Raw genomic sequence first — 23,988 nt, 5'->3', positions numbered from 1 at the left:
CCAGCCTCTCTCAACCTTTTCAACACAGTGAACCCCTTGAAATAATTTTCAGGTTTCAGGGAACCCCTGCTAAAAATGACTATTTACAACTCATGATACATTAGTGTGATGGTCAGTGGGATGAATGCTCCTTTCAGTTGTGGACATTGGGAAGAATGACCTTCTTCAAGATAGCTAAAAAGATCAATGATGTCAGTGGGAACTTATCTGAGAGGCAGAAATTGCTCATTGCTCAAGGAACCCCTAGCAACCTCTGGAGGAACCTTAGGGTTTCTCGGAACCCTGGTTATATATATATATATATATATATATATATATATATATATATATAGTACTGTATTTCTGTCATTATTTACATATATTGCAACAGGGACTGCATTAAGTGTGTATTAAATGAGGTTTAATGTGGAGAAGTGTAAGGTTTTGCACTTGGGGACTAAAAACATAAAATCACGATACACGTTAGGAGGGGAACCCTTGGGGGAATCAAAAATGGAGAAGGATCTGGGAGTCTTGGTTGATGATAGATTAGGCAACAGCATGCAATGTCAAGCGGCAGCTGCCAAAGCCAGCAGAATATTAGCATGCATAAAGAAAGGGATGTATTCCAGAGATAAAACTATAATCCTTCCACTTTATAAAACTCTGGTCCGGCTGCATCTGGAGTATTCTGTCCAGTTCTGGTCGCCAGTCCTCAGGAGGGATGTGTTGGAGCTGGAGAGAGTCCAGAGAAGGGCAACTAAACTGATTAGGGGATTGGAGGACCTTAATAAATGAAGAGCGTCTGCAATCGCTTGATTTATTCTCCCTGGAGAAGAGACGCCTGAGGGGGGACATGATAGCAATTTTTAAATATCTCAATGGGGATCTCAGCTTAGAAAAAACTGTTCAGTCGAAGGGATTGCATGAGGACTCGGGGGCATACAATGCGATTAGAGGAGAAGCGTTTTAACCTCAGGCAACGTGGGGGGTTCTTTACGGTTAGGGCTACAAGATTGTGGAATTCTCTACCACAAGAGGTGGTTTCTGCGGGAAGTATGGTGGCTTTCAAAAGACTCTTAGACTTACATCTCAAGGATCAGAACATTCAGGGGTATGAGAGATGATTACAGCCACACACACCTACACAGGTTGAACTGGATGGACTATTGTCTTTATTCAACCTCACCTACTATGTAACTATGTAAAAATGACCAAAGTCTTCTCATAACCACTTATCACCTCTATGACCCAAAGATGGGGGTCTCCTCTGAGCACCAGCCACTTTGTCATAAGCTAAAAAATAAATGTTTTTATTTAGTTTTTTTATATGCTTTACACAGTTGTATCATTGATATGAAATTTCAGATCTGATCAAGAGGATTTATATTAGTACTAGTCAAGGTATTTCTAAGTACCAGAGAGTGAAGAGATGATATTGAGGAAGAGATATAGAATCGCCTTTTCTTGTAACACATTATGGTAACTGACTCTCTGTGTTCTGATGTCTCCTCCAGAATGAAGACTCTGGTGGCTTTGGTTTTGCTGGGGTTGTTGGGTCTGGCTTGGTGCTGCAGCCGTCCACCAGGAGGTAAGAATAATATAAAGGTAAAAAAGAAAATAAAAATGATTTTGGAGCACTAGATGAGGAGGAGGGTTGGCATACACTCTAATGGCAGCAGATAGGTAATTAAAAGATCTCCTCCAGGTATTTTATAGAGATATGCAATAAAGGTATTAACAACACTCACCTAAAAACTAGACCAATTGCACAGTTTTTATACAGCGTATTCCTGTCTCTCATTCTTAGTAAAATACAGCCATATAAAAATTTAAAATCTGCAAACACTCAGATGCAGAAAATAGACAGAGTTGTATAAAGTACTCGAAACCCATACTTGAGTAAAAGTACAAGTACTCGATCAAAAAGTGATTTGAGTAGAAGTGGAAGTGCTCGATCAAAAAGTGACTTGAGTAGAAGTACTAAAGTATTCAACATTTTTTGTACTTAAGTATTGCAAGTAGTTTTTTAAAAAATTTTGCTACTCAAGTACTGAAAGTAAAAGTACTAGTAGTTTGGAAAAAAATTGCTACTCAAGTACTGAAAGTAAAAGTACTAGTACTGTGTTATGTAGTTATTAAAGAAAGAAGTCAAAAGTTTGAACATCATATTGTTTTTTATTATTTAAATGCAGCTTTTATTTATACATACAGTAGCATTTATTTTCGTATGCGCTGATAATACACATGTTTTGAGCTTCATGAAACTTCCATCTACTGTTCTGGCAGTGGTAATTTTTATAATTGTAACGAGTAACTATGCAGCACAAAAAAAAAATATCGGAGTAGAAGTATTGAAATCATTGCAAAAATGTAGTGAAGTAAAAATGGAAGTAGGAGAAAAAAATTCTACTCTAGGAAAGTACAGATACCACCTTTCGGTACTTAAAGTGGAGTTCCACCCTAAATTTATACTTACCTCCATCTTCTCGCTCCGGGTCACCTGAAAAACAAATGGATAATCGCAATTTTTTATTTTTTTTTACTTACCTTGTAGAGAAAATATACTCACCTTACTTCCTTCTCCCCCCCCCCCCCCTCGGCGGCCGCGGCGATTCGTCACTTCCTGGCTTTTGCAATGATTCCTGGGAGCTGAACGTCATCGCTCCCAGGAATCATTGCGCCTGCACCGGCCCCGACGTCAGTTCCGGGGTGCGCGCGTCATTCCCTTCTAAACAGCTTCTGGGCATGCCCAGAAGCTGTGCAGGGATGACGCGCGCGCACCGGAAGTGACTTCGGGGCCGGTGCAGTGCATCGTGGGACCGAAGAAGAAGGAAGAGGACGGAAGAGGACGCGGAAGAGGATCGCGCTGGCTTCAAGCTGCCCACACCTGAGATGGCAGCGCTGGATAAGACATTTTCAAGGTAAGTATTTCTCCCAAAAGATAAGTGCAACCCGGGACAGATCAGAGGCTAGCCATTGTGGAATGTGCTAGCCCTGACTGTCCCGGAGGTATTTTTATTAAAAAATGTATAACCAGGGTGGAACTCCGCTTTAAGTACAATAGTGAAGTAGTTCTACTTAGTTACTATACATCTCTGAAAATAGAACTGTATTGAAATTGAAGTTCAGCAATACTGTCACGTACCTGGTCGGAAGTCGGAGTGCTGAGAGGGCTCCCCTTGTGGCTGAGTGCAGAGACCTCCTAAACACAGGAGATGCTATACCCAAAGAAGCATGAGTTGCCAGCTGTGATTACCTGAAGAGCTGCGATGATGTTCACCAGGTGAAGACCAGATGAGCAGGATGAACTGGGGGACAGGTGTCTCTCAGAAGTATCAGCATATGCTTGACAAGCAGGGTGAGACAGGAAGCAAGCTCAGGAGCCAGGTCAGTAGTCATGCACAGGGCAACCCAGAAGCAGAAGTGGAATTAGGAACAAGCCCGGGTCATACTCCGGTGATCAGGCAGCAGCAGAGTCAGTAGAACAAGCCAGGGGTCAGAACCAGGGAGGGAGACCTGACAGGTCAAAAGGCAAGCCAGGTTGGTAACAAGGAATTTAATAGCATACACAAGCGCACAGGAACATTGGGGGCTGACGATTATCCAGCAACTTGTGGACGAGACTGCTGGCTTTAAATAGGCCACTGGGCACCAGGATCTGTCACGCTTTGCTTGCACCATGGTGCACAGGTGTGCGCCATTGCGTGCCACAGCCTACAGCTGTGCGTGCGCACGTGCATTTGCACGACCGCGCACTCAAGCACCGGCACGCAACATCTGTGTGCATTTCTGCATAAATTAGTGCTGCCATGCTGAGTATTGCCAGATGTGTATGTTCTTCTGGGATTCATTTTTTGACAAATACACGAGTCCAGGGAAAAGGAAACCCAACTGGGAGCACTCACAGGATGAAACAACGAAGAGTAGTAGCAGCAGAAGGTCTTCAGTGTGCCAACAGCACCTGTCTCGAGGGGTGGAATGTGGCCTGGCCGATCCGTATCTAAGTGGGGAGCCTTCCAGGAGGGATGGCATGTCCCTGCACTTTCCCTACTGATCTGGAACCTCTCCCTGAAGCCAAGCACTGTCCCTGACAGGTGGGTGACCTGTCCCTACTCTAGCCACATGCAAAATGCTCGCCAACCCAAGGAGTCCTGATCTTGAATAGACTCTTACTGACCCAAGATGGCCACAAATATCACATGGAACACCAGCATCTAATCGGATGCTGCCTCTCTGTGACCAAGGAGACCATAAAGGAAATAGGTTCCTCTCAACTTCCTCCTCCACTTGCATTGCCACTGTGGATGAGCTCCACCTACAGTAGAGAAAATAGATTGCACCTGTCTATGAGCTCCTACAGAAAAAGATATGCTGCAAAAAACCAACATATAAAAACGACTAGGTGTATTCATTTTCATGGTCCATATTTTTCATATGGTTAAAACAAGTATACCCCTACATTTGTCACCATTTCAAATCCATGAAATTAGAATTGGGTGTTCCAAATTGGGTGGCAAGGATTAAAACCCCATTAAGAATTATCATTTGGAACCTTATCTATAGCTCAGATATATCGGGTTTGGTGTTCTCTTTGCTATTAATGGTTTGGTGGTGGAAAATGTAATAGCTTGAGGATACTTTGCTGCTTCAGGGCTTGGGCAGCTTGTAGTTTTCAAGTCAACTAAACATTCTACATTATGACAAAGTGTGCTTGAAAAGAATGTGAGGCAATTAACCACTTTACCAGCGGAGGATTTTGCTGTCTTACGTCCAGGCCACTTTTTGTGATTCGGCACTGTGCGAATTTAACTGACAATTGCGCGGTCGAGCGATGCCCTACCCAAACGAAATTTACGTCCTTTTTTTCCCACAAACAGAGCTTTCATTTGGTGGTATTTGATCACCTGTGCGATTTTTACTTTTTGCGCTATAAACAAGCGTAAATTTTGAAAAAATAACAATATTTTTCACATTTTTTTATATGAAATTCCCCCCCAAAAAAATGTAAAAATCAATTTTTTTTTTAATTTTTGGCAAATTTGTTTTCTGCTACCTAGGTTTGGTAAAAAAAATCACAACAAGCGTATTTTGATTGGTTTGCGCAAAAGTTATTGCGTTTACTAACTAAGGGAAAGATTTCTGTCATTTTTGGTGTTTTTTTTTTTAACAAGTAATGGCGGCGATCTGCGATTTTTTTTGCGGGACTGCAACATTGCGGCGGACAGATCAGACCCTTGACTGACATTTTTTACACTTTTGGGGGTACCAGTGACATTACTACAGTAATCAGTGCTATAAATATGCACTGTTACTCTAATAATGACACTGGCAGGGAAGGGGTTAATTTTATTGGAGAGGGAGGGGTTAATGTATGCCTGGTGCTTACTAACGTGTGTGGGGGGAGGGGACTATGTGACACAGGGACAGATCGCAGGTTCAGCTATGCTGAATCCTGCAATCTGTCACTGTCTGTCACTTAGGAGGTGTGTAAACAAAGCGGGCGGATCTCCAAACTCGATTCCCCGACGATCGGGGAAGAGCGGCGGTGATCACGGCCGCTCCTCCCCTGGCCCGACTCCCGCTGTGACTGAATACAGCGGGAGCGAGCCTCCGGCGGCGCGCGTGCGCCGCCCACAAGGGGAGGAGTCCAGCGACATAGGTCTACGTCGCTAGACGGGAACTAACCACTTTGCCGCAGTAGAGCTCCAGTGAGCGGTCGGCAAGTGTTTAAAAAATAAAACTGAACCAAGAATTACAGGTTAACGATCTGAAGCCCAATAGCTAATTCACCAAGGAATGACTCCAAAAGCAGAAACAGACCTTACCAGCCCCCCCCCCCTCCACCCTTCTTTCTTCTTTATCCATTTCCCACTTAACCTCCCACCATCCTTTTTCTCACTTTTGAGCAGGATTGCCACTATATTGCTATTGATGATTGATGAGGCATCTTGCTGTGTATAATCTGGTAAATTTTGTTAAAGAAGATGTGGTAACTCACCCATGCCTTCATGCAGTTTATATCTCTTCTCAGTGCAAGGAATCGTGTCCATGTCTTCTTTCCTGGATACCTTTCAGTCTCTCACATACTTTCAGACGGGGCTTTTTTTCTTCTTGGAGCTTTGAGCTGCCTGTGTGTGAAGTAGCGGCAAGGACCCCGGAAGGGAACTGAGCCAACCTAAAAGTGGCATCAGAGGCTAGGAAAATTGTCTATGGACAGTAAAGTGGTTTTACCTTCATGCTTTCTATGCATGAAGGTAAAAAGCCTTCTGTGTGCAGCAGTGTTAAAGCGGAGTTCCACCCTAAAATTATACTTACCTCCATCTTCTCGCTCTGGGTCACCTGAAAAACAAATATAATAATCGCAATTTTTTTTTTTTTTACTTACCTGGTTTAGAAGAAAATATACTTACCTTACTTCCTCTTCCTCCCCTCGGCGGCCACGGCAATTCGTCACTTCCTGGCTTTGCAATGATTCCTGGGAGCTGAACGTCATCGCTCCCAGGAATCAATGCGCCTGCACCGACCCCGACGTCAGTTCCGGTGCAGGCGCCGTCATACCTTGCTAAACAGCTTCTGGGCATGCCCAGAAGCTGTGCAGGGATGACGCTGCGGCTCCGGAAGTGACGGCGGAGCGGGTGCAGTGCATCATGGGACCAAAGAAGACGGAAGAGGACGCAGATGAGGATCGCGCTGGCTTCAAGCTGCCCACACCTGAGATGGCAGCGCTGGACAAGACATTTTCAAGGTAAGTATTTCTTCTTGCAGGTAAGTGCGACCCAGGACAGATCAGAGGCTATCCATTGTGGAATGTACTAACCCTGACTGTCCCGGGGGTATTTTTATTTAAAAAAAATGTCCCAGGGTGGAACTCTGCTTTAAGTTTAGTCTTTCAATGAAGGACTTCAACGCCAATTCAGCTTTCTTCATGGATATGGTTTATTCAGAATATACTTTGTCATCGGACCACAAGCAAGATGCAGTGTGGTGATCTCATGTTTGGTAACAGCAATCTTTATACACATATCTAAACTATGGCCACATATCAGTGACATTGGAAATTTCCTAACTGACCTTTAACAATTATTATGATCATGCACAGATGTCAACATGTCCTCATCACTTATTGTTTGAGCCAAGTTTTTAAAGTCTTAAAGGTTACACAGACCCCATAAATCTAAATAATTATACGAACAATTGGACAGTTTTAATCAAATTTGACATGACATTAACAAGTTCCATACCCGGCCATAGTAATATGATGCCGGCAGGAACATCTCCTTGATCCGGGCGGCTGTCATATGACGTCCGCCCGTTTCAGCTGCTCTCCCACCCCCCGGTGTGCAGCGCGGCGATTGGGGATACGGCGTGTCCATCGGGACACAGCCCATCCCCGATCGGTGTAAAGAGCCATTAAAAAATGTCTCTTTACCATGTGACCGGTTGTGCCCAATCACAGCCGGCCACATGCACTTTCCTTGTGCACGCCGCTCCTGAGTGCACCCAGGGGTGCGCAGAGCGGCGATGGGGGATACAGAGTGTCACTCTGACACAGTCCATCCCTGATCAGGATAAAGAGCCAATGAAATTGGCTCTTTACCACGTGACCGGCTGTGTCCAATCACAGCCGGTCACAGAATGTCAACAGAACACGGTAACTAGCTGTTACCGTGTTCTCCTCCTCACATATTGATCCTGTGAGGAGGAGATTGCGGTAACAGCTAGTTACCGATTACAGTGCACCCTAAAACACACTGATTGCCCCCCCAATAAAGAGTACCTCTCACTAGCCCATCAAAGTACCTGTCACCAGCCCATCAGATACTCAGGTTCTCTGAGTACCTGTCATCGGAGTACCCGAGTACCCGTCATTGGAGTACCTGTCTACACCCCAAGAACCCAATTACCTCTCTGCAGCCCATCAGAGTACCCAAGAACATGTCATCAGCGTACCCAAGTACCTGTCTCCAGCCCATCAGAGTACCCGAGTACCTGTCTCCAGCCCATCAGAGTACCTGTCTCCAGCCCATCAGAGTACCTGTCTCCAGCCCATCAGAGTACCTGTCTCCAGCCCATCAGGGTACCTGAGTACCTGTCTCCAGCCCATCAGGGTACCTGAGTACCTGTCTCCAGCCCATCAGGGTACCTGAGTACCTGTCTCCAGCCCATCAGAGTACCTGTCTCCAGCCCATCAGAGTACCTGTCTCCAGCCCATCAGGGTACCTGAGTACCTGTCTCCAGCCCATCAGGGTACCTGAGTACCTGTCTCCAGCCCATCAGGGTACCTGAGTACCTGTCTCCAGCCCATCAGAGTACCTGAGTACCTGTCTCCAGCCCATCAGAGTACCTGTCTCCAGCCCATCAGGGTACCTGAGTACCTGTCTCCAGCCCATCAGGGTACCTGAGTACCTGTCTCCAGCCCATCAGGGTACCTGAGTACCTGTCTCCAGCCCATCAGGGTACCTGAGTACCTGTCTCCAGCCCATCAGGGTACCTGAGTACCTGTCTCCAGCCCATCAGAGTACCTGTCTCCAGCCCATCAGAGTACCTGTCTCCTGCCCATCAGGGTACCTGAGTATCTGTCTCCTGCCCACCAGAGAACCCGGGTACCTGTCTGCAGCCCACCTAAGTACCTTTCTGAAGCTGATCAGTATACTTGAGTACCTGTCCATCAGAGTACCTATCTGCAGCCCATGCCTCCTAGAAGGCTATAAATTAAAGGTAAGAGATAAGCATTGCAAAGAGAACAGTTTACAGATGGTTAAACAAGATAAACATACCACCTTTATGTCTCATTGAACCAGGGATGGAGACAATTTACATGTCTCACTCAAAGTCCCAAACCCCCCCTTTTTTAATTACTCAGTCATACAACGCTGTACCCAATCAAATTTTCATCCCACTGACCATCACGCTAATGTATCATGAGTTGTAGATATAGTCATTTTTAGCAGGGGTTCCCTGAAACATGAAAATTATTTCAAGGGGTTCTCTGTGTTGAAACGGTTGAGAGAGGTTGGCCTAGGGTGTTCGTTTTTTTTTTTTTTTTTTTTTTCTTTTATACAGCCTAAACATTTGCAGCATATGTAGCACTATCATTATTCACTTGATCTCTGGAAGATTTACCCCCAACTTCATGACCAGGCCATTTTCTGCAATATGGCATTGCGTTATTTTAACTGACAATTGCATGGTCATGAAACCTGCTTTTCCTGTGTCTTTAAATGTGGTATGGCATCTTTGTTTCCCTATACTCATCAGTCACCCACTATACGCCCTCTGACATCTTCATATGTGGACATGTTTACACATATACATATATATATATATATATATATATATATATATATATATATATACTTTTCTACTCTGTTGTCTCACCCCCAGAATCCTTGTTGTCCTGTCCATCCTGCCGTCCTACTTATCCTTATTATTCTCATCAAATGTGGTTCCTGCATACACTTGTGCCTTGGGTTTAACTTCCTCAGTTCCCACCATGGACATTTTTGGAAGTTTTGACAGTCCCTGTCCGCCAGCTATCATATGCCTTCACATGCCATCTTTAAGGTAAATTATCAGAGAAGACCATTTCACCGTTGGTGGGGACATTTCCTTCCCCCCTCCGGCTTTATCATTTGATATACAGATTAAGTTTATTTACACTTTCTGTTTATTACTTTTCTTATGATGTATATCTATTCTAGACACCCTTTTGTGCATCCGCTCTTGAGGAAGTAGCTTGGTCTACGAAACGCGTCGAGCAATATGATGCCATTACTGTGCTGAATATATCTACCTCATTTTTTGTACTACATTTAGTTCCCATGATTTACCTACTCTTCCAAACATCAGTATTGCAATGTATTTATTTGTATCATCGTACTTCATGTTGTTGGGTCTATGACTCTGCTGGTGATGTTATGTTTTTTCCATTATGTTATTCTATTGACAATGTGTACTGTAGGCATCACATGCTGTGGCAGCCGCAATAAACTTTCCATTTTTATTATACTCATCACTTTTGGCCCATTTTTTGCATTGCTCCTCATTTAAAGTCCCAACCCTCCTTTATGTCTCTATGACTGAGTAATTATCATTCAAAGTGTGAGAGCACTGAAAGCTGAAAATTGGTCTGGGCAGGAAGGGGGTGTAACTGCACTGTAGGGAAGTGGTTAAAACAATCCCTTAATTAAAGATTGCGGGAATAGATCATTCTACGCCAAACTAGACATTATGCCAAACTAGGACATTTCTCAGAACTAACTTTTAAAGCCCAAAAACCTCCATACTTTTAGTCCAGCTGCCTTATTAAAAGGAAATCTAGAACAGAAGTTACTTTTAGTTCATCTACCTTATTCCAAGGAATCTGACCAATACATGTATTAAAGTTACAATGATAAGTTTACAATGTTCCTTTTTGCATACAGAAGAAATCCTGAATACAGTATTAGCAGTAATATAGTATACATTATCATATTTTTCAAACAATATGATCTTCATATTTAATACATTTATCAGCAGACCCCTTAATACTTACCTGAGGCCTGTCTCAATCCAGCGATGTCCACGAGAGCCTTGCCTTTCCGGGACTCGCACACCTGATTGGCTTTTGGCAGCAGTGGGAGCCATTGACTCCCGCTGTTAATCACAGCAAGTGAGCAAATCGGGAGACAGAGGGGGTGGGGCTGAGCTGTGGCTCCATGTGTGAATGGACACACAGAGGGGGCTCAGGAGTGCACCTGCTTGGTCCTTGGTCTGGGGGCACCCAGCAGGAGGGAGGAGCCAGGAGCGCCAGCGTGGGACCCGAGAAGAGGAGGATTAAATCCATGTTTTTAAAAAAAAAAAAAAACACACACGTTATACTTGGAAAAAAGATAACACTATGCTAGTGTATCTCCCCGCGCCTCGGAAAAGGTTTTAAATAGATAAAGGATAAAAATATAAAAATATATAAAATTGTGTGTATAATTTGTGAGATATAAATATAAATTATATATTGTGTGGCAGCAGCTGTAGATTAAAAATAGATGACAGAAAAATAGCCTAGGCTATATACAGCGCTTGCCGCAAAAGAAAACAATTAACTTTTACCGCAATTTTACCGCAACTTTACCTCGACTTTACTGCGACTTCAGCGCGACTTGTGAATTATTTTGCGCGACTTATATGACAGACGACTTTGTATTTGGCCAATCAGAATATGATGTGTTGTGACCTAATTCCCCTTTTCTGTTTTTTTTTTACTCATTTCCTCATTGCCCACCAGTGCCACGTATGTGTCCACCAGTGCCACTGCCCACCAGTGCCACGTATCAGTGTCCACCAGTGCCACTGCCCACCAGTGCCACGTATGTGTCCACCAGTGCCACTGCCCACCAGTGCCACGAATCAGTGTCCACCAGTGCCACATATCGGTGCCACGAATCAGTGTCCACCAGTGCCACGTATCAGTGCCCCGTATCAGTGCCACAAATCAGTGTCCACTAGTGCCACATATCAGTGCCACGTATCAGTGTCCACCAGTGCCACGTATCAGTGCCATGTATCAGTGCCATGAATCAGTGTCCACCAGTGCCACGTATCAGTGCCATGTATGTGTCCACCAGTGCCACTGCCCACCAGTGCCACGAATCAGTGTCCACCAGTGCCACATATGAGTGCCACGAATCAGTGTCCACCAGTGCCACGTATTAGTGCCACGTATCAGTGCCATGAATCAGTGTCCACCAGTGCCACGTATCAGTGCCATGTATCAGTGCCGATAATCAGTGTCCACCAGTGCCACGTATCAGTGCCATGTATCAGTGCCGATAATCAGTGTCCACCAGTGCCACGTATCAGTGCCACGTATCAGTGCCACGTATCAGTGCCACGAATCAGTGCAACCAGTGCCACGTATCAGTGCCACGACTGAGTGTACACCAGTGCCATGTATCAGTGCCACGAATCAGTGTCCACCAGTGCCACTTATCTGTGTCCACCATTGCCACTCACACAGACCAAAGACCAAGCAGAGATAATGGAATATATATATATATATATATATATATATATATATATATATATACAGTATATATGTATATATATATATATATATATATATATATATATATATATATATATATATATATATAGATATATATATATATATATATATACCATATAGGCATGGCTGCAATGTGGGGAATGCCTGGCTAATCTCTTTCTTCTTCCTGGAAAGTCTGATAACAAGTCGCTTTGATTAAGATAAGGAGGCGACTCCCATTGAAGTCTATTGGGACAAGTCAGATACAAGTCGCCTCAAAGTAGTACAGGACCCTTTTCTGAAGTCGGAGCGACTTCAGTAGTGCCAATTAAGACCGCACTGATTGATTAACATTGCTTTTGTTATGTCAAGCGACTGGGGGCGACTTGAGGGCACACAAGTCGCCTCACAAGTCGCGCTAGTGTGAATGGACTCTTAATGTATGTGAACAATGTTGAAAACTTATATTTATAAGTGAAAATACAAATCAATTAAGCACATGAAAATTCATGAAGAGTTCAAAGAAATTGATAAATAGATAAATAAGTATTTTCCGGTGGTGATCAATATATGTGAATAAAATAAATGTAAAATGCAATAAATAAAGTCTTTTCAAGTGGTGATCAGGTGCAAAGTGCTTCGTGCTTAATAAATAAAAGTTTGTGACTTTTGTGACTTGGATTCCTCTTTTCCTGTGGCTTGTGGTAGAATTAAAATGGCTGATCTCGATCCCCAGGATATGGGGTTAAAAGAAAGGCTCCAGATAGTGCATTATCGTTTTAAAAGTTTATTCATCAAATATTCATAAAAATCGGAGCAAAGAAAGACTCAAACTCCAAGTTTGCAGGCAAAGAAACCGCTTACAAACACCTCCTAGCAGAGTGGCGAGCGGAGTGTTCCGGCTTGCATTTCACGTGGTGAGTAGAGTGCTGATGTGCGTTCCACAACCTTGACGTGTTTCGTCACTTCCTGTGACGTTTTCAAAAGGTAGGAAGGCACTGCGCACTGGCTAGTATTTATACAGAAGATACCGCTCATCACTCCGCCCTACAATTATCCAATTAATCGTATTGTTATGGTAATGAGGACGCTATTTGAGTCAAATAGCGTCCGCCGGAGGCTCGCTCCCACTGTTTTCAGTCACAGCGTGAGTCGGGCCAGGGGAGGAGTGGTGGTGATCACCGCCGCTCTTCCCCGATCGTCAGGGAATCGAGTTTGGAGATCCGCCCGCTTGTGTAAACAAAGCGGGCGGATCTTCTAAGTGACAAACAGTGACAGATTGCAGGGTTCAGCATAGCTGAACATGCGATCTGTCCCTGTGTCACTCAGTCACCTCCCCCCACACACGTCAGTAAGCACCAGGCATATATTAACCCCTCCCTCTCCAATAAAATTAACCCCTTCCCTGCCAGTGTCATTATTACAGTAACAGTGCATATTTATAGCACTGATTACTGTAGAAATGTCACTGGTACCCCCAAAAGTGTCAAAAATGTCAGTCAAGGGTCCGATCTGTCCGCCGCAATGTCGCAGTCCCGCAAAAAAAAAAACGCAGATCGCCGCCATTACTCGTTAAACAAAAACACACCAAAAATGACAGAAATCTTTCCCTTAGTTAGTAAACGCAATAACGTTTGCGCAAACCAATCAAAATACGCTTATTGTGATTTATTTTACCAAAAATATGTAGCGGAAAACAAATTGGCCAAAAATTTTAAAAAAATTTGATTTTTACATTTTTTTGGGGGGGAATTTCATATACAAAAATGTGAAAAATATTTTTATTTTTTCAAAATTTACGCTTTTTTTTTGTTTATAGCGCAAAAAGTAAAAAACGCACAGGTGATCAAATACCACCAAAAGAAAGCTCTGTTTGTGGGAAAAAAAGGACGTAAATTTTGTTTGGGTACAGCATCGCAGGACCGCGCAATTGTCAGTTAAAGTCGCACAGTGCCGAATCGCAAAAAGTGGCCTGGACGTAAGACAGCAAAATCCTCCGGTGGTAAAGTGGTTAAATACAAGTATAAAATCAATCACAATACAAGTGAGGGGAAGTACAGACAAACAGAAAAAAAAATTGGATACATTTCACAAAAGGATTCAAGGTGTTAATAGACCATATACGTATTAAGTTAGAGTTAAGTTCTTACTTTAGAACAATGGAAATACTTTGTACACGATGTATAATCACTGAGTGTGTTTTGTTTTTCTTTCTTCAGCCACAAATATCGCCAGAAGCGGGGAAGCCTCGCAGAGTTCTGATTATCTGGTCGAGCCTATTGGTTACGCTAGGAAGGCCATTGATGGTGTAAACGATAACAATTTCTATAAAGGCTTCTGTTCCCACACAAATGAAGAGCTATCACCCTGGTGGAAGGTAGATCTGAAACAGAAATACGCAGTGAATGTCATTGTAGTTACTGGCCGGTCCGACAGCAATAACAGGCGGATGATGGGCGCTGAGGTCCGAATTGGAAATTCTCCAGACAATAACAACCCAGTGTAAGTACCACAGGGACACTGTAAGGGATTGTGTCAATGGGCTTTGGACTTGTGTCGATTGCATCAGTTTGAGAAACTTCTGAGATCATTCAGAATTGTACCTTTTGCTGATCTGCAATAACCTGCTTCAAGAGAATTTGGCATTCTCACAGACTTGTATGATGCAAAAGCCTGATGGCACAGGCCCTAAGCACCACCCTGAACCCAAAATAGGAGACATTATTGCATAACTGGATTTTATATATATGTGTATATGTATATGTATATATATATATATATATATATATATATATATATATGTATGTATATATATATATATATATATATATATATATATATATATACAGGTCCATAAATATTGGGACATCAACACAATTCTAATCTTTTTGGCTCTATACATCGCCACAATTGATTTGAAATGAAACAAACAAGATGTGCTTTAACTGCAGACTTTCACCTTAAATTTGAGGGTATTTACATCCAAATCAGGTGAAAGGTGTAGGAATTACAACAGTTTGTATATGTGCCTCCCACTTTTTAAGGGACCAAAAGTAATGGGACAATTGGCTGCTCAGCTGTTCCATGGCCAGGTGTGTGTTATTCCCTCATTATCCCATTTACAAGGAGCAGATAAAAGGTCCAGAGTTAATTTCAAGTGTGCTATTTGCATTTGGAATCTGCCATTGTCAACTCTCAATATGAGATCCAAAGAGCTGTCACTATCAGTGAAGCAAGCCATAATTAGGCTGAAAACAAAACAACCCCATCAGAGAGATAGCAAAAACATTAGGTGTGGCCAAATCAACTGTTTGGAACATCCTAAAGAAAGAACGCACCGGTGAGCTCAGCAACACCAAAAGACCCGGAAGACCATGAAAAACAACTGTGGTGAATGACCGAAGAATTCTTTCACTGGTGAAGAATACACCCTTCACAACAGTTGGCCAGATCAAGAAGATCAAGATCTCCAGGAGGTAGGTGTATGTGTGTCAAAGTCAACAATCAAGAGAAGACTTCACCAGAGTGAATACAGAGGGTTCACCACAAGACATAAACCATTGGTGAGCCTCAAAAACAGGAAGGCCAGATTAGAGTTTGCCTAACAACATCTAAAGAAGCCTTCACAGTTCTGGAACAACATCCTATGGACAGATGAGACCAAGATCAACTTGTACCAGAGTGATGGGAAGAGAAGAGTATGGAGAAGGAAAGGAACTGCTCTGATCCATAGCATACCACCTCATCAGTGAAGCATGGTGGTGGTAGTGTCATGGCGTGGGCATGTATGGCTGCCAATGGAACTGGTGCTCTTGTATTTATTGATGATGTGACTGCTGACAAAAGCAGCAGGATGAATTCTGAAGTGTTTCGGTCAATATTATCTGTTCATATTCAGCCAAATACTTCAGAACTCATTGGATGGCGCTTCACAGTGCAGATTGACAATGACCCGAAGCATACTGCCAAAGCAACCAAAGAGTTTTTTTAAGGGAAAGAAGTGGAATGTTATGCAATGGCCAAGTCAATCACCTGACCTGAATCCGATTGAGCATGCATTTCACTTGCTGAAGACAAAACTGGAGGGAAAATGCCCCAAGAACAAGCAGGAACTGAAGACAGTTGCAGTGGAGGCCTGGCAGAGCATCACCAGGGATGAAACCCAGCGTCTGGTGATGTCTATGCGTTCCAGACTTCAGGCTGTAACTGACTGCAAAGGATTTGCAACCAAGTATTAAAGAGTGAAAGTTTGATTTATGATTGTTAATCTGTCCCATTACTTTTGGTCCCTTAAAAAGTGGGAGGCACATATACAAACTGTTGTAAATCCTACACCGTTCACCTGATTTGGAATGTAAATACCCTCAAATTAAAGCTGAAAGTCTGCAGCTAAAGCATATCTTGTTTGTTTCATTTCAAATCCATTGTGGTGATGTATAGAGCCAAAAAGATTAGAATTGTGTCGATGTCCCAATATTTATGGACCTGACTGTGTATATATATATATAATCTCTGTATTTCACAAAAGTAAGTACACCCCAATGCTCTGGTGAACTTCATGCCGAAGAGGGTTAAGGCAGTGCTGGAAAATAATGGAGGCCACACAAAATATTGACACTTTGGGTCCAATTTGGACAATTTCACTTATTGGTGTACTCACTTTTGTGAGATACTGTGTGTGTGTGTGTGTGTGTGTATGTATGTATGTATATATATATATATATATATATATATATATATACATATATATATATATATATAACATTTTTTTTCCGTACATCATGGGACACAGAGCCATAAGTCATAACATATGGGTTATATAGGCCACCTATAGGTGAAGGACACTGGCAACCAATCAGAATTTATGACCCCCCCCCCCATATAACCCCTCCCACATAGGAAGTACCTCTGTTTCAAAGAAGAAGGATTATGCTATCATAACACAATCAAAGATCATTGAATTGAAGGGGTTAGCTATCGGATCAATCTAAAACAGTCAATGAACTAAAAAGATGGTACCTGAGCCTCGGGAAGCAGATACAAGGTTTTGCCTGTAACACTGTCCTTTTTAGGCACTGGACCCTGGGATCCGGACCCTTGGAATACCAAACCCCAAAGGTTCTCTGTGCAGGGTGCTCTACAGGTCCAAGCCCGTGGCCCCTCTTATATAGGGGACCCTGTCCTTGAAGGTCTTAAAGACCATGCATAAAGGGGCACGTTCTGCAAGGAACTGTTTCCAACTCACTAGCCTCTGCCAGGCTGAAAGGGGATACAGTGCAGCAGCAGCTGGCTTGTGTGAGTCACTGTGGGTGTATGTTACTGGCACTAATAGGTCCTGTATCTTTGGTAAACCAGTGTTGTGTGCATTAGCCTGTATAAGCTTAGCACAGACCTTGAGTACACTTTAAAGGTAGTACCTCAAGTTTGTCTTGCTATAAAGCAATGTCTGCCCGAAAAAGGGCTGGAGGGAGCACAGTTGGAAAAGGCACTGTGATGCCACTGTCAGGCCCTGAATGGGCCCGTGATTGGACCAGAACCATTAGCAAAAACCCCCAAAAATCTTTTTTTTGTATGGTTCTGGACATGCTACAGAGCTGAAACTTCACATGTACACTTTTTAGACCCCCCAGATCTGAAATCATCCAAAGTAAAAATCAAAAAATCTCTTGTTTTTTTTTTTTTTTTTTATTTTTTTCAATAATTGGCTTTTTTTTTATCAAAAATTACAATTTTTAAGAACTTCTTTTTGTGTGATTTTGTGTCTGGGGGGTCTAAAAGGTGTACCTGTGAAGTTTCGGCTCTGTAGCATGTCCAGAACCATAAAAATAAAGGATTGTATGTATTAGAAAACTTTCAGCTCAGGGGGTTAGCTTCTCTCCTCGGTTTTCACACCTTGCAGGTTTCAAAGCAGGCATTTTTTTGGGTTCTTTGTAGTCAGGAAAAACATCTGAAATTGTGTACAGTGGTACTGTGCACAAGTTTTGATGTTTTGCCTGCCTCCAAAAACTCCCAAAAAATGCCAGCAAAAACACACCTGGGCATTTTTTTTTGACACTATCGTTTTTTTTGGCATTTTTTGGGGTTCTTTTGAGGCAGGCAAAACTTGTGTATAGTGGTATATATACACACATAATTATATATATATAGACACCTAGACATATGTAGGTGTGATAGTAGCAGAAATATATTACTGTAAATGATTTCATTAGCGCAAGCATTTATTTCTGCTACTATCACACCTATATATGTCTAGGTGTGTATATAAATATATGTATGTGTGTATATATACCACTATACACAAGTTCTGATGTTTTGCCTGCCTCAAAAGAACCCCAAAAAATGCCAAAAAAAACGCTAGCGTCAAAAAAAAATGCCAGGTGTGTTTTTGCTGGCATTTTTTGGGGGTTTTTGGAGGCAGGCAAAACATCAGAACTTTTGCACAGTACCACTATACACAAGTTCAGATGTTTTTCCTGACTGCAAAGAACCCAAAAAAATGCCTTCTATTAAACCGACAAGGTGTTACAGCAGCGAAGCCAACCCCCTGAGCTGAAAGTTTTCTAATACAAACGATCTTTTTTTTCTGGTTCTGGACATGCTACAGAGCTGAAACTTCACATGTACACTTTTTAGACCCCCCAGATCTGAAATCCTAAAAATCAAAAAATCTCTTTTTTTTTTTTTTTTAATTTTTCAATAATTGGCTATTTTATCAAAAATGCCAATTTTTAGAACTTTTTTTTTTTGTGTGATTTTGTGTCTGGGGGGTCTAAAAGGTGTACCTGTGAAGTTTCAGCTCTGTAGCATGTCCAGAACCAGAAAAAAAGATCATATAGGTGTTAAAGGAGGGTCCCACATCCCTGTTCTACTGAAAAATTATCTTTTTTTTTTTATGGTTCTGGACATGCTACAGAGCTGAAACTTCACATGCACACCTTTTAGACCCCCCAGATACTAAATCCAAATTCAAAATCAAAAAATCTCTTTTTTTTTTTTTTTTTTTTTTCAATAATTGGCTTTTTTATCAAAAATGACAATTTTTAGAACTTTTTTTTTGTGTGATTAATAGTTAATGGGGTATGACCCAGAACCCTAGGCACTTTTTAGGGGCATTTATTGGGTTTTAGGGCTTAAAAATTGTGTTTTTTGATTAACGAAGTTCGGGTCCCATTGATTTCAATGGGGTTCTGAAATCCGGGCCGAACTTTCGGGAAGTTCGGATGTTCTGGCCGAACCGAACTTTTCAAAAGTTCGATCATCCTTAGTGTCTACTCCTCATGATAAGCCGGAGGCAAATAGCCAATCTGAGCCATTACGGTAGTCAGGCATAGTAGCTACTCTGTGTACTTCTGGCACAGCCTATGTTACCAAGGACGATTTAGCATCGGCATTAGCCAGCCTAGAGGGTAGGATTGCTGACATGATTGCAGCCACCACATGGAGGAAAAGAAGCGGGTTAGATCCCCTCTCCTGAGCCGCCCCCTGAATCAGTTCAGGATTGGGCAGAGATTGTGGGAGATGTAGCTGAAGATGACCCTATTGAAAGCTGAAACTTCTGCTGCCGGGGAGTCAGAGGAATCTCTATCAGTCTCTCAATCCCAGAGATTGTTTATTCAGTCTCTTGCTGAGATGGTCCGGGCTGAGTTTAAACTCCCGCCCCTTGAGTCAACTGAAAACGTTTTCCTCCCTTGGCTCACTGCGCACTCCTAAGAGTCCTCGGTCATTTCCCATGCATCCACTCTTGGAACAAGTATATAATGACTGAGATCATGCAGATAGGATGTTTGTTCCTCCTAAAAAAGGTTTTCATTGTTCTATCCTATGGAGGATACGTTTTCTAAGAGATGGAAAATTCCCACTGTGGATGTAGCCATTTCTTCGGTTAACAAGAATTTAACCTGTCCTGTGGATAATGCTCAGGTTTTTAAAGATCCAGCGGATAAAAATTTGGAATCTTTATTGAAAGCCTTCTTTGCGGTTGCAGGTTCTGCAGTACAAGCAGCAGTAGCAGCCATAGGAGTATGTCAGTCTTTGAAAGACTGCCTAAAGCGAGTATCCAAGACAGTTCCTTCTCAAGGAGAGTCTGTGGAAGATCTGTCAGATCTACCTCACACTTTATGTTTCGCAGTAGATGCTCTTACGGACTCCATAAGGCAAATGTCACTGTTTGCGCTGATGACAGCGCATATGCGCAGAATCCGATGGTCAAAGAGCTTGTCTGCGGAATTACCATGTAAAAAATGACTGGCTAGTTTCCCCTTTAAGGGAGAATGCCTTTTTAGTGATGACCTGGATAACTATATCCCAAAGATCTTGTGGGGGGGGGGGGAGGTATGGAGAGTATGTTGCTACCTGTAAGGAGGAAGAGCAGGCATCCTTCCTTTAAGATCCCCAGCACACAAAATACCAGTGCTTCCAGTTCCAGGCAGTGGCGACGGCCTCAACCGTCTACGTCCAGACCCAAGCCCTCGGGGCAAGGTCAGAAAAATCCCTGGGCCCAGAGACCAGCCAAGTCTTCCTCTAAGCCCTCTCAGTGAAAGGGCGCCCCCACTTCACTGAGTCTTCCCCCCCCCCACCTGGGTGGGGGGAAGACTCCTGCGGTTCTCAGGGGCATGGGTGGAGTTGATTCAAGACAACTGGCTTGTCTCCACCATTTCACAGGGATACAAGCTGGAATTCCGGGTGTTCCCGCATCCTCGGTTTGTGAGGTCAAGTATACCAACAGATCCCCTAAAAGAAAGCTCTTTCAGGCATTGGACCAGCTGAGGGCTCTAAAGGTGATAACCAAAGTTCCAGAAGATGAAAGGTTCAAGGGGTTTTACTCAAACCTATTTGTAATCCGCCGTTAATGTCTAAACCGCTGGCAACAAAAGTGAGTACACTCCTAAGTGAAAATATCCAAATTGGGCCCAATTAGCCATTTTCCCTCCCCGGTGTCATGTGACTCGTTAGTGTTACAAGGTCTCAGGTGTGAATGGAGAGCAGGTGTGTTAAATTTGGTGTTATCGCTCTCACTCTCTCATACTGGTCACTGGAAGTTCAACACGACACCTCATGGCAAAGAACTGAAAAAAATAATTGTTGCTCTACATAAAGATAGCCTAGGCTATAGGAAAATTGCCAAGACCCTGAAACTGAGCTGCAGCATGGTGGCCAAGACCATAACAGGACATGTTCCACTCAGAACAGGTTTTTTTTTTTTTTTTTTTAGTAGAGACCCTAGGAAATAAAATGGAGATCATTGCAACACCATATTTGTGCAGTGGTCTTACAAACACAACTTTTTTAAGTAAAAATAGGAAAACAGTAAAGTTAGCCCAATTTTTCTGTATAATGTGAAAGATTATGTTAAAGTAAATTGATACCTAACATGTCATGCTTTAAAATTTCACACACTCATGGAATGACGACAAACTACGTTACCTAAAAATCTCCATAGGCGATGCTTTAAAATTATTTACAGGTCACCTGTTTAGAGTTTCAGAGGGCGTTTGCCTCTGCACGCAAGCTCGGAGAGACGGCACACTTTAAATTTTTTTATTTCGTATTTATTTTCCTTTTTATTTTTACACTGTTCAAACAAATTTTTTTTTTTTAAGAGGATCACTTTTATTCCTATTACAATGAATGTAAACATCCTTTGTAATAGAAATAAGCAGGACAGGTCCTCTTTAATGAGAGATCTGGAATCAAAAAGACCTCAGATCTTTCATTTACACTTAACCGGTTGCCGACCGCTGCACGACGATATATGTCGGCAGTCAGCCCCGGCCAGGCAAAGTGACGTATATATACGTCACTAGCCTGTCACTTGCTTGGGAGCCAATAGCGGCGAGCGCGCGCCCGCGGAGGCGCACTCCCGCCCCGGCTCATTCCCCAGCAAGTCCGTGCGTGTGACCGGCGGACCCGATGTCCGCCGGTCACTCTGCGATCGTCGGTGCAGAGGGAGAAAGTCAGGCGGCTGATGTAAACAAGCCGCCTGTCATTCTCCCCTGTGTAGAAACAGTGATCATACGGTTCTACTATGTAGGACCGTTGATCATTGTTCCTACACTTCAAGCCACAGCCAATCACAGTAAGAATCATGCCCCTAGGGACACACACCACCCCTCCCTCACAAATAAAGTTAACCCCTTCACTACCAGTGTCATTTTGCAGTAACAGTGCATATGTACTGCACTGATTACTGCAGTAATGTCACTGGTAACCCCAAAAGTGTCAAAAATGTCAGTCAAAGGTCCGATCTGTCCGCTGCAATGTCGCAGTACAGCAAAAAAAATCGCAGATCGCCGCCATTACGCCCTTTTGCGCAAACCAATCAAAATACGCTTTTTGTGATTTTTTTTTTACCAAACATATGTAGCAGAAAACAAATTGGCCAAAAATGTTAAAAAATTTTGATTTTTACATTTTTTTGGGGGGAATTTCATATAAGAAAATGTGAAAAATATTGTTGTTTTTGAAAAATTTACGCTCTTTTTTTGTTTATAGCGCAAAAAGTAAAAATCACACAGGTGATCAAATACCACCAAAAGAAAGCTCTGTTTGTGGGGAAAAAGGGACGTCAAATTCGTTTAGGTACAGCGTCGCACGGCCGCGCAATTGTCCGTTAAAGTCACGCAGTAAAAAATCGCAAAAAACCCCCTGGTCAGGGAGGGGGTAAAATCTTCCGGGGCTTAAGTGGTTAAAAGAAAAAAAAAAGTAATTTTACTTTTGCTAATAAAAAAATTGCCCCTTTAAGGCTGTCGGGTGGAAGTGACGTTTGACGTCGCTCTGCTCCTCCAGGGACATGGAGTCGTGTTGGGGCCATCTTAAGAGCATTATGGGCCCCCAGACAATGGAGTGCACTGGGGCCTCGCCTACACAATCACCCACGAGAATAAAAATGCTAATTATCAATAAGGCGATATTTATTGGTACCCCTAAAAAAATCAGGGTTTAAACATTAACACAACGTTTGGACAATAAAACACGAGCTTGGAAAACAAGAAATTACAAAGTGAAATGGTAGAAGTAGGAAAGCACTATGAATTATGTATTACATTTGCAATACTTCTTTGTATAGAATTATTTTATAATTGGCTTGAAGTGAATGGTCATCAGGATGTGTCTATACACGAGTGAAAGCCAGTTCAAACGCTGCTGCCCCATTGTGCTGCGAAGCTCATTTTTTTTATTACACAACTCCCCTCCCCCATGGACCCCTTTACATTACACAGCTCCCCATCCTCACCCCTCAGACAGGACACGGTCGTTGGGACTAATGCTTGGCTGGGGCTGGGTCGCTGGACAGGTGGGGCCCCGGGGGTAAACTGCCCAGCGTGCCCATGCAGTAAGACGGCCCTGACTCGTCTTCCTGCCCATCAGTGCACAGAATCAATTGGTTTTCACCGCTACCGACTACTATGGTGAGCGGGGAAAACCTCAGGGAAGCGGTGGGAGGGGCACGTCTCCCGCTGCCCGTATAAGTGATCCCGTGGTCAATCCGCCGTTGGGACCACTTTTATCAGATTCCAGATCGCCAGTTATGTAATGTCAAAGTACCAACGTAAATGCACAGTGGGGGGGTCCGGAAGTAGTAAAATTATTTTTTCCCTATAAAAATCAAGGTAATATGTATTCCTTCCTTATTCTGTGAAGATATAGCCACATGGCTTTTTTTTTTCTAGTCAATTGTTTCTATTGGAAGCTTCTTATTTTTGTTTTTGCATTTTTTTGTAAGATGCTGACCCTTTGAGCCCCCGTTCACACTGGTCGCCTGACAGGTCGCCGTAGGTCGCCTGGCATAGAGAAGCTGTGGACCTGTTCTAATAGGAGCGACACAAATCGCTCCGACTTAGAAAAAGGGTCCGGAGTTTCATTGGGGCGACCCGGAGCGACCTGCATTGACTTCAATGTTATGAAGTCCATGCCGGCCGCTCCGAGGTCGCGGTGCGAGCAGCGCGCCGCGACCTGTGAGGTTGCCCCGGGAAGTCGGATCGGCA

The 23,988-nt window shown here is 43.1% G+C and overlaps 1 protein-coding gene across 1 annotated transcript in view; it reads left to right on the top strand.

Annotated features, from left to right (window-relative positions):
- Positions 1-1,497: 1,497 nt before the first annotated feature.
- LOC309556413 (uncharacterized protein) overlaps positions 1,498-23,988 on the top strand; it is a gene marked incomplete at its 5' end in the record, with an annotated part of 208,272 nt that continues 185,781 nt past the window's right edge. Inside the window, 2 exons of the mRNA XM_082258879.1 lie at positions 1,498-1,570; positions 14,224-14,506. Of these exons, the coding sequence (XP_082115005.1) occupies positions 1,498-1,570; positions 14,224-14,506 (356 nt within the window). The remainder of the gene's footprint in view (positions 1,571-14,223; positions 14,507-23,988) is intronic.

Source organism: Pelophylax lessonae (genome assembly GCF_965119305.1).
Source record: "Pelophylax lessonae genome assembly, chromosome: 5".
Lineage (NCBI taxonomy): Eukaryota > Metazoa > Chordata > Amphibia > Anura > Ranidae > Pelophylax > Pelophylax lessonae.
The sequence above is the reverse complement of the archived record's forward strand: the minus strand, read 5'-3'. Positions and strand labels throughout refer to the sequence as shown.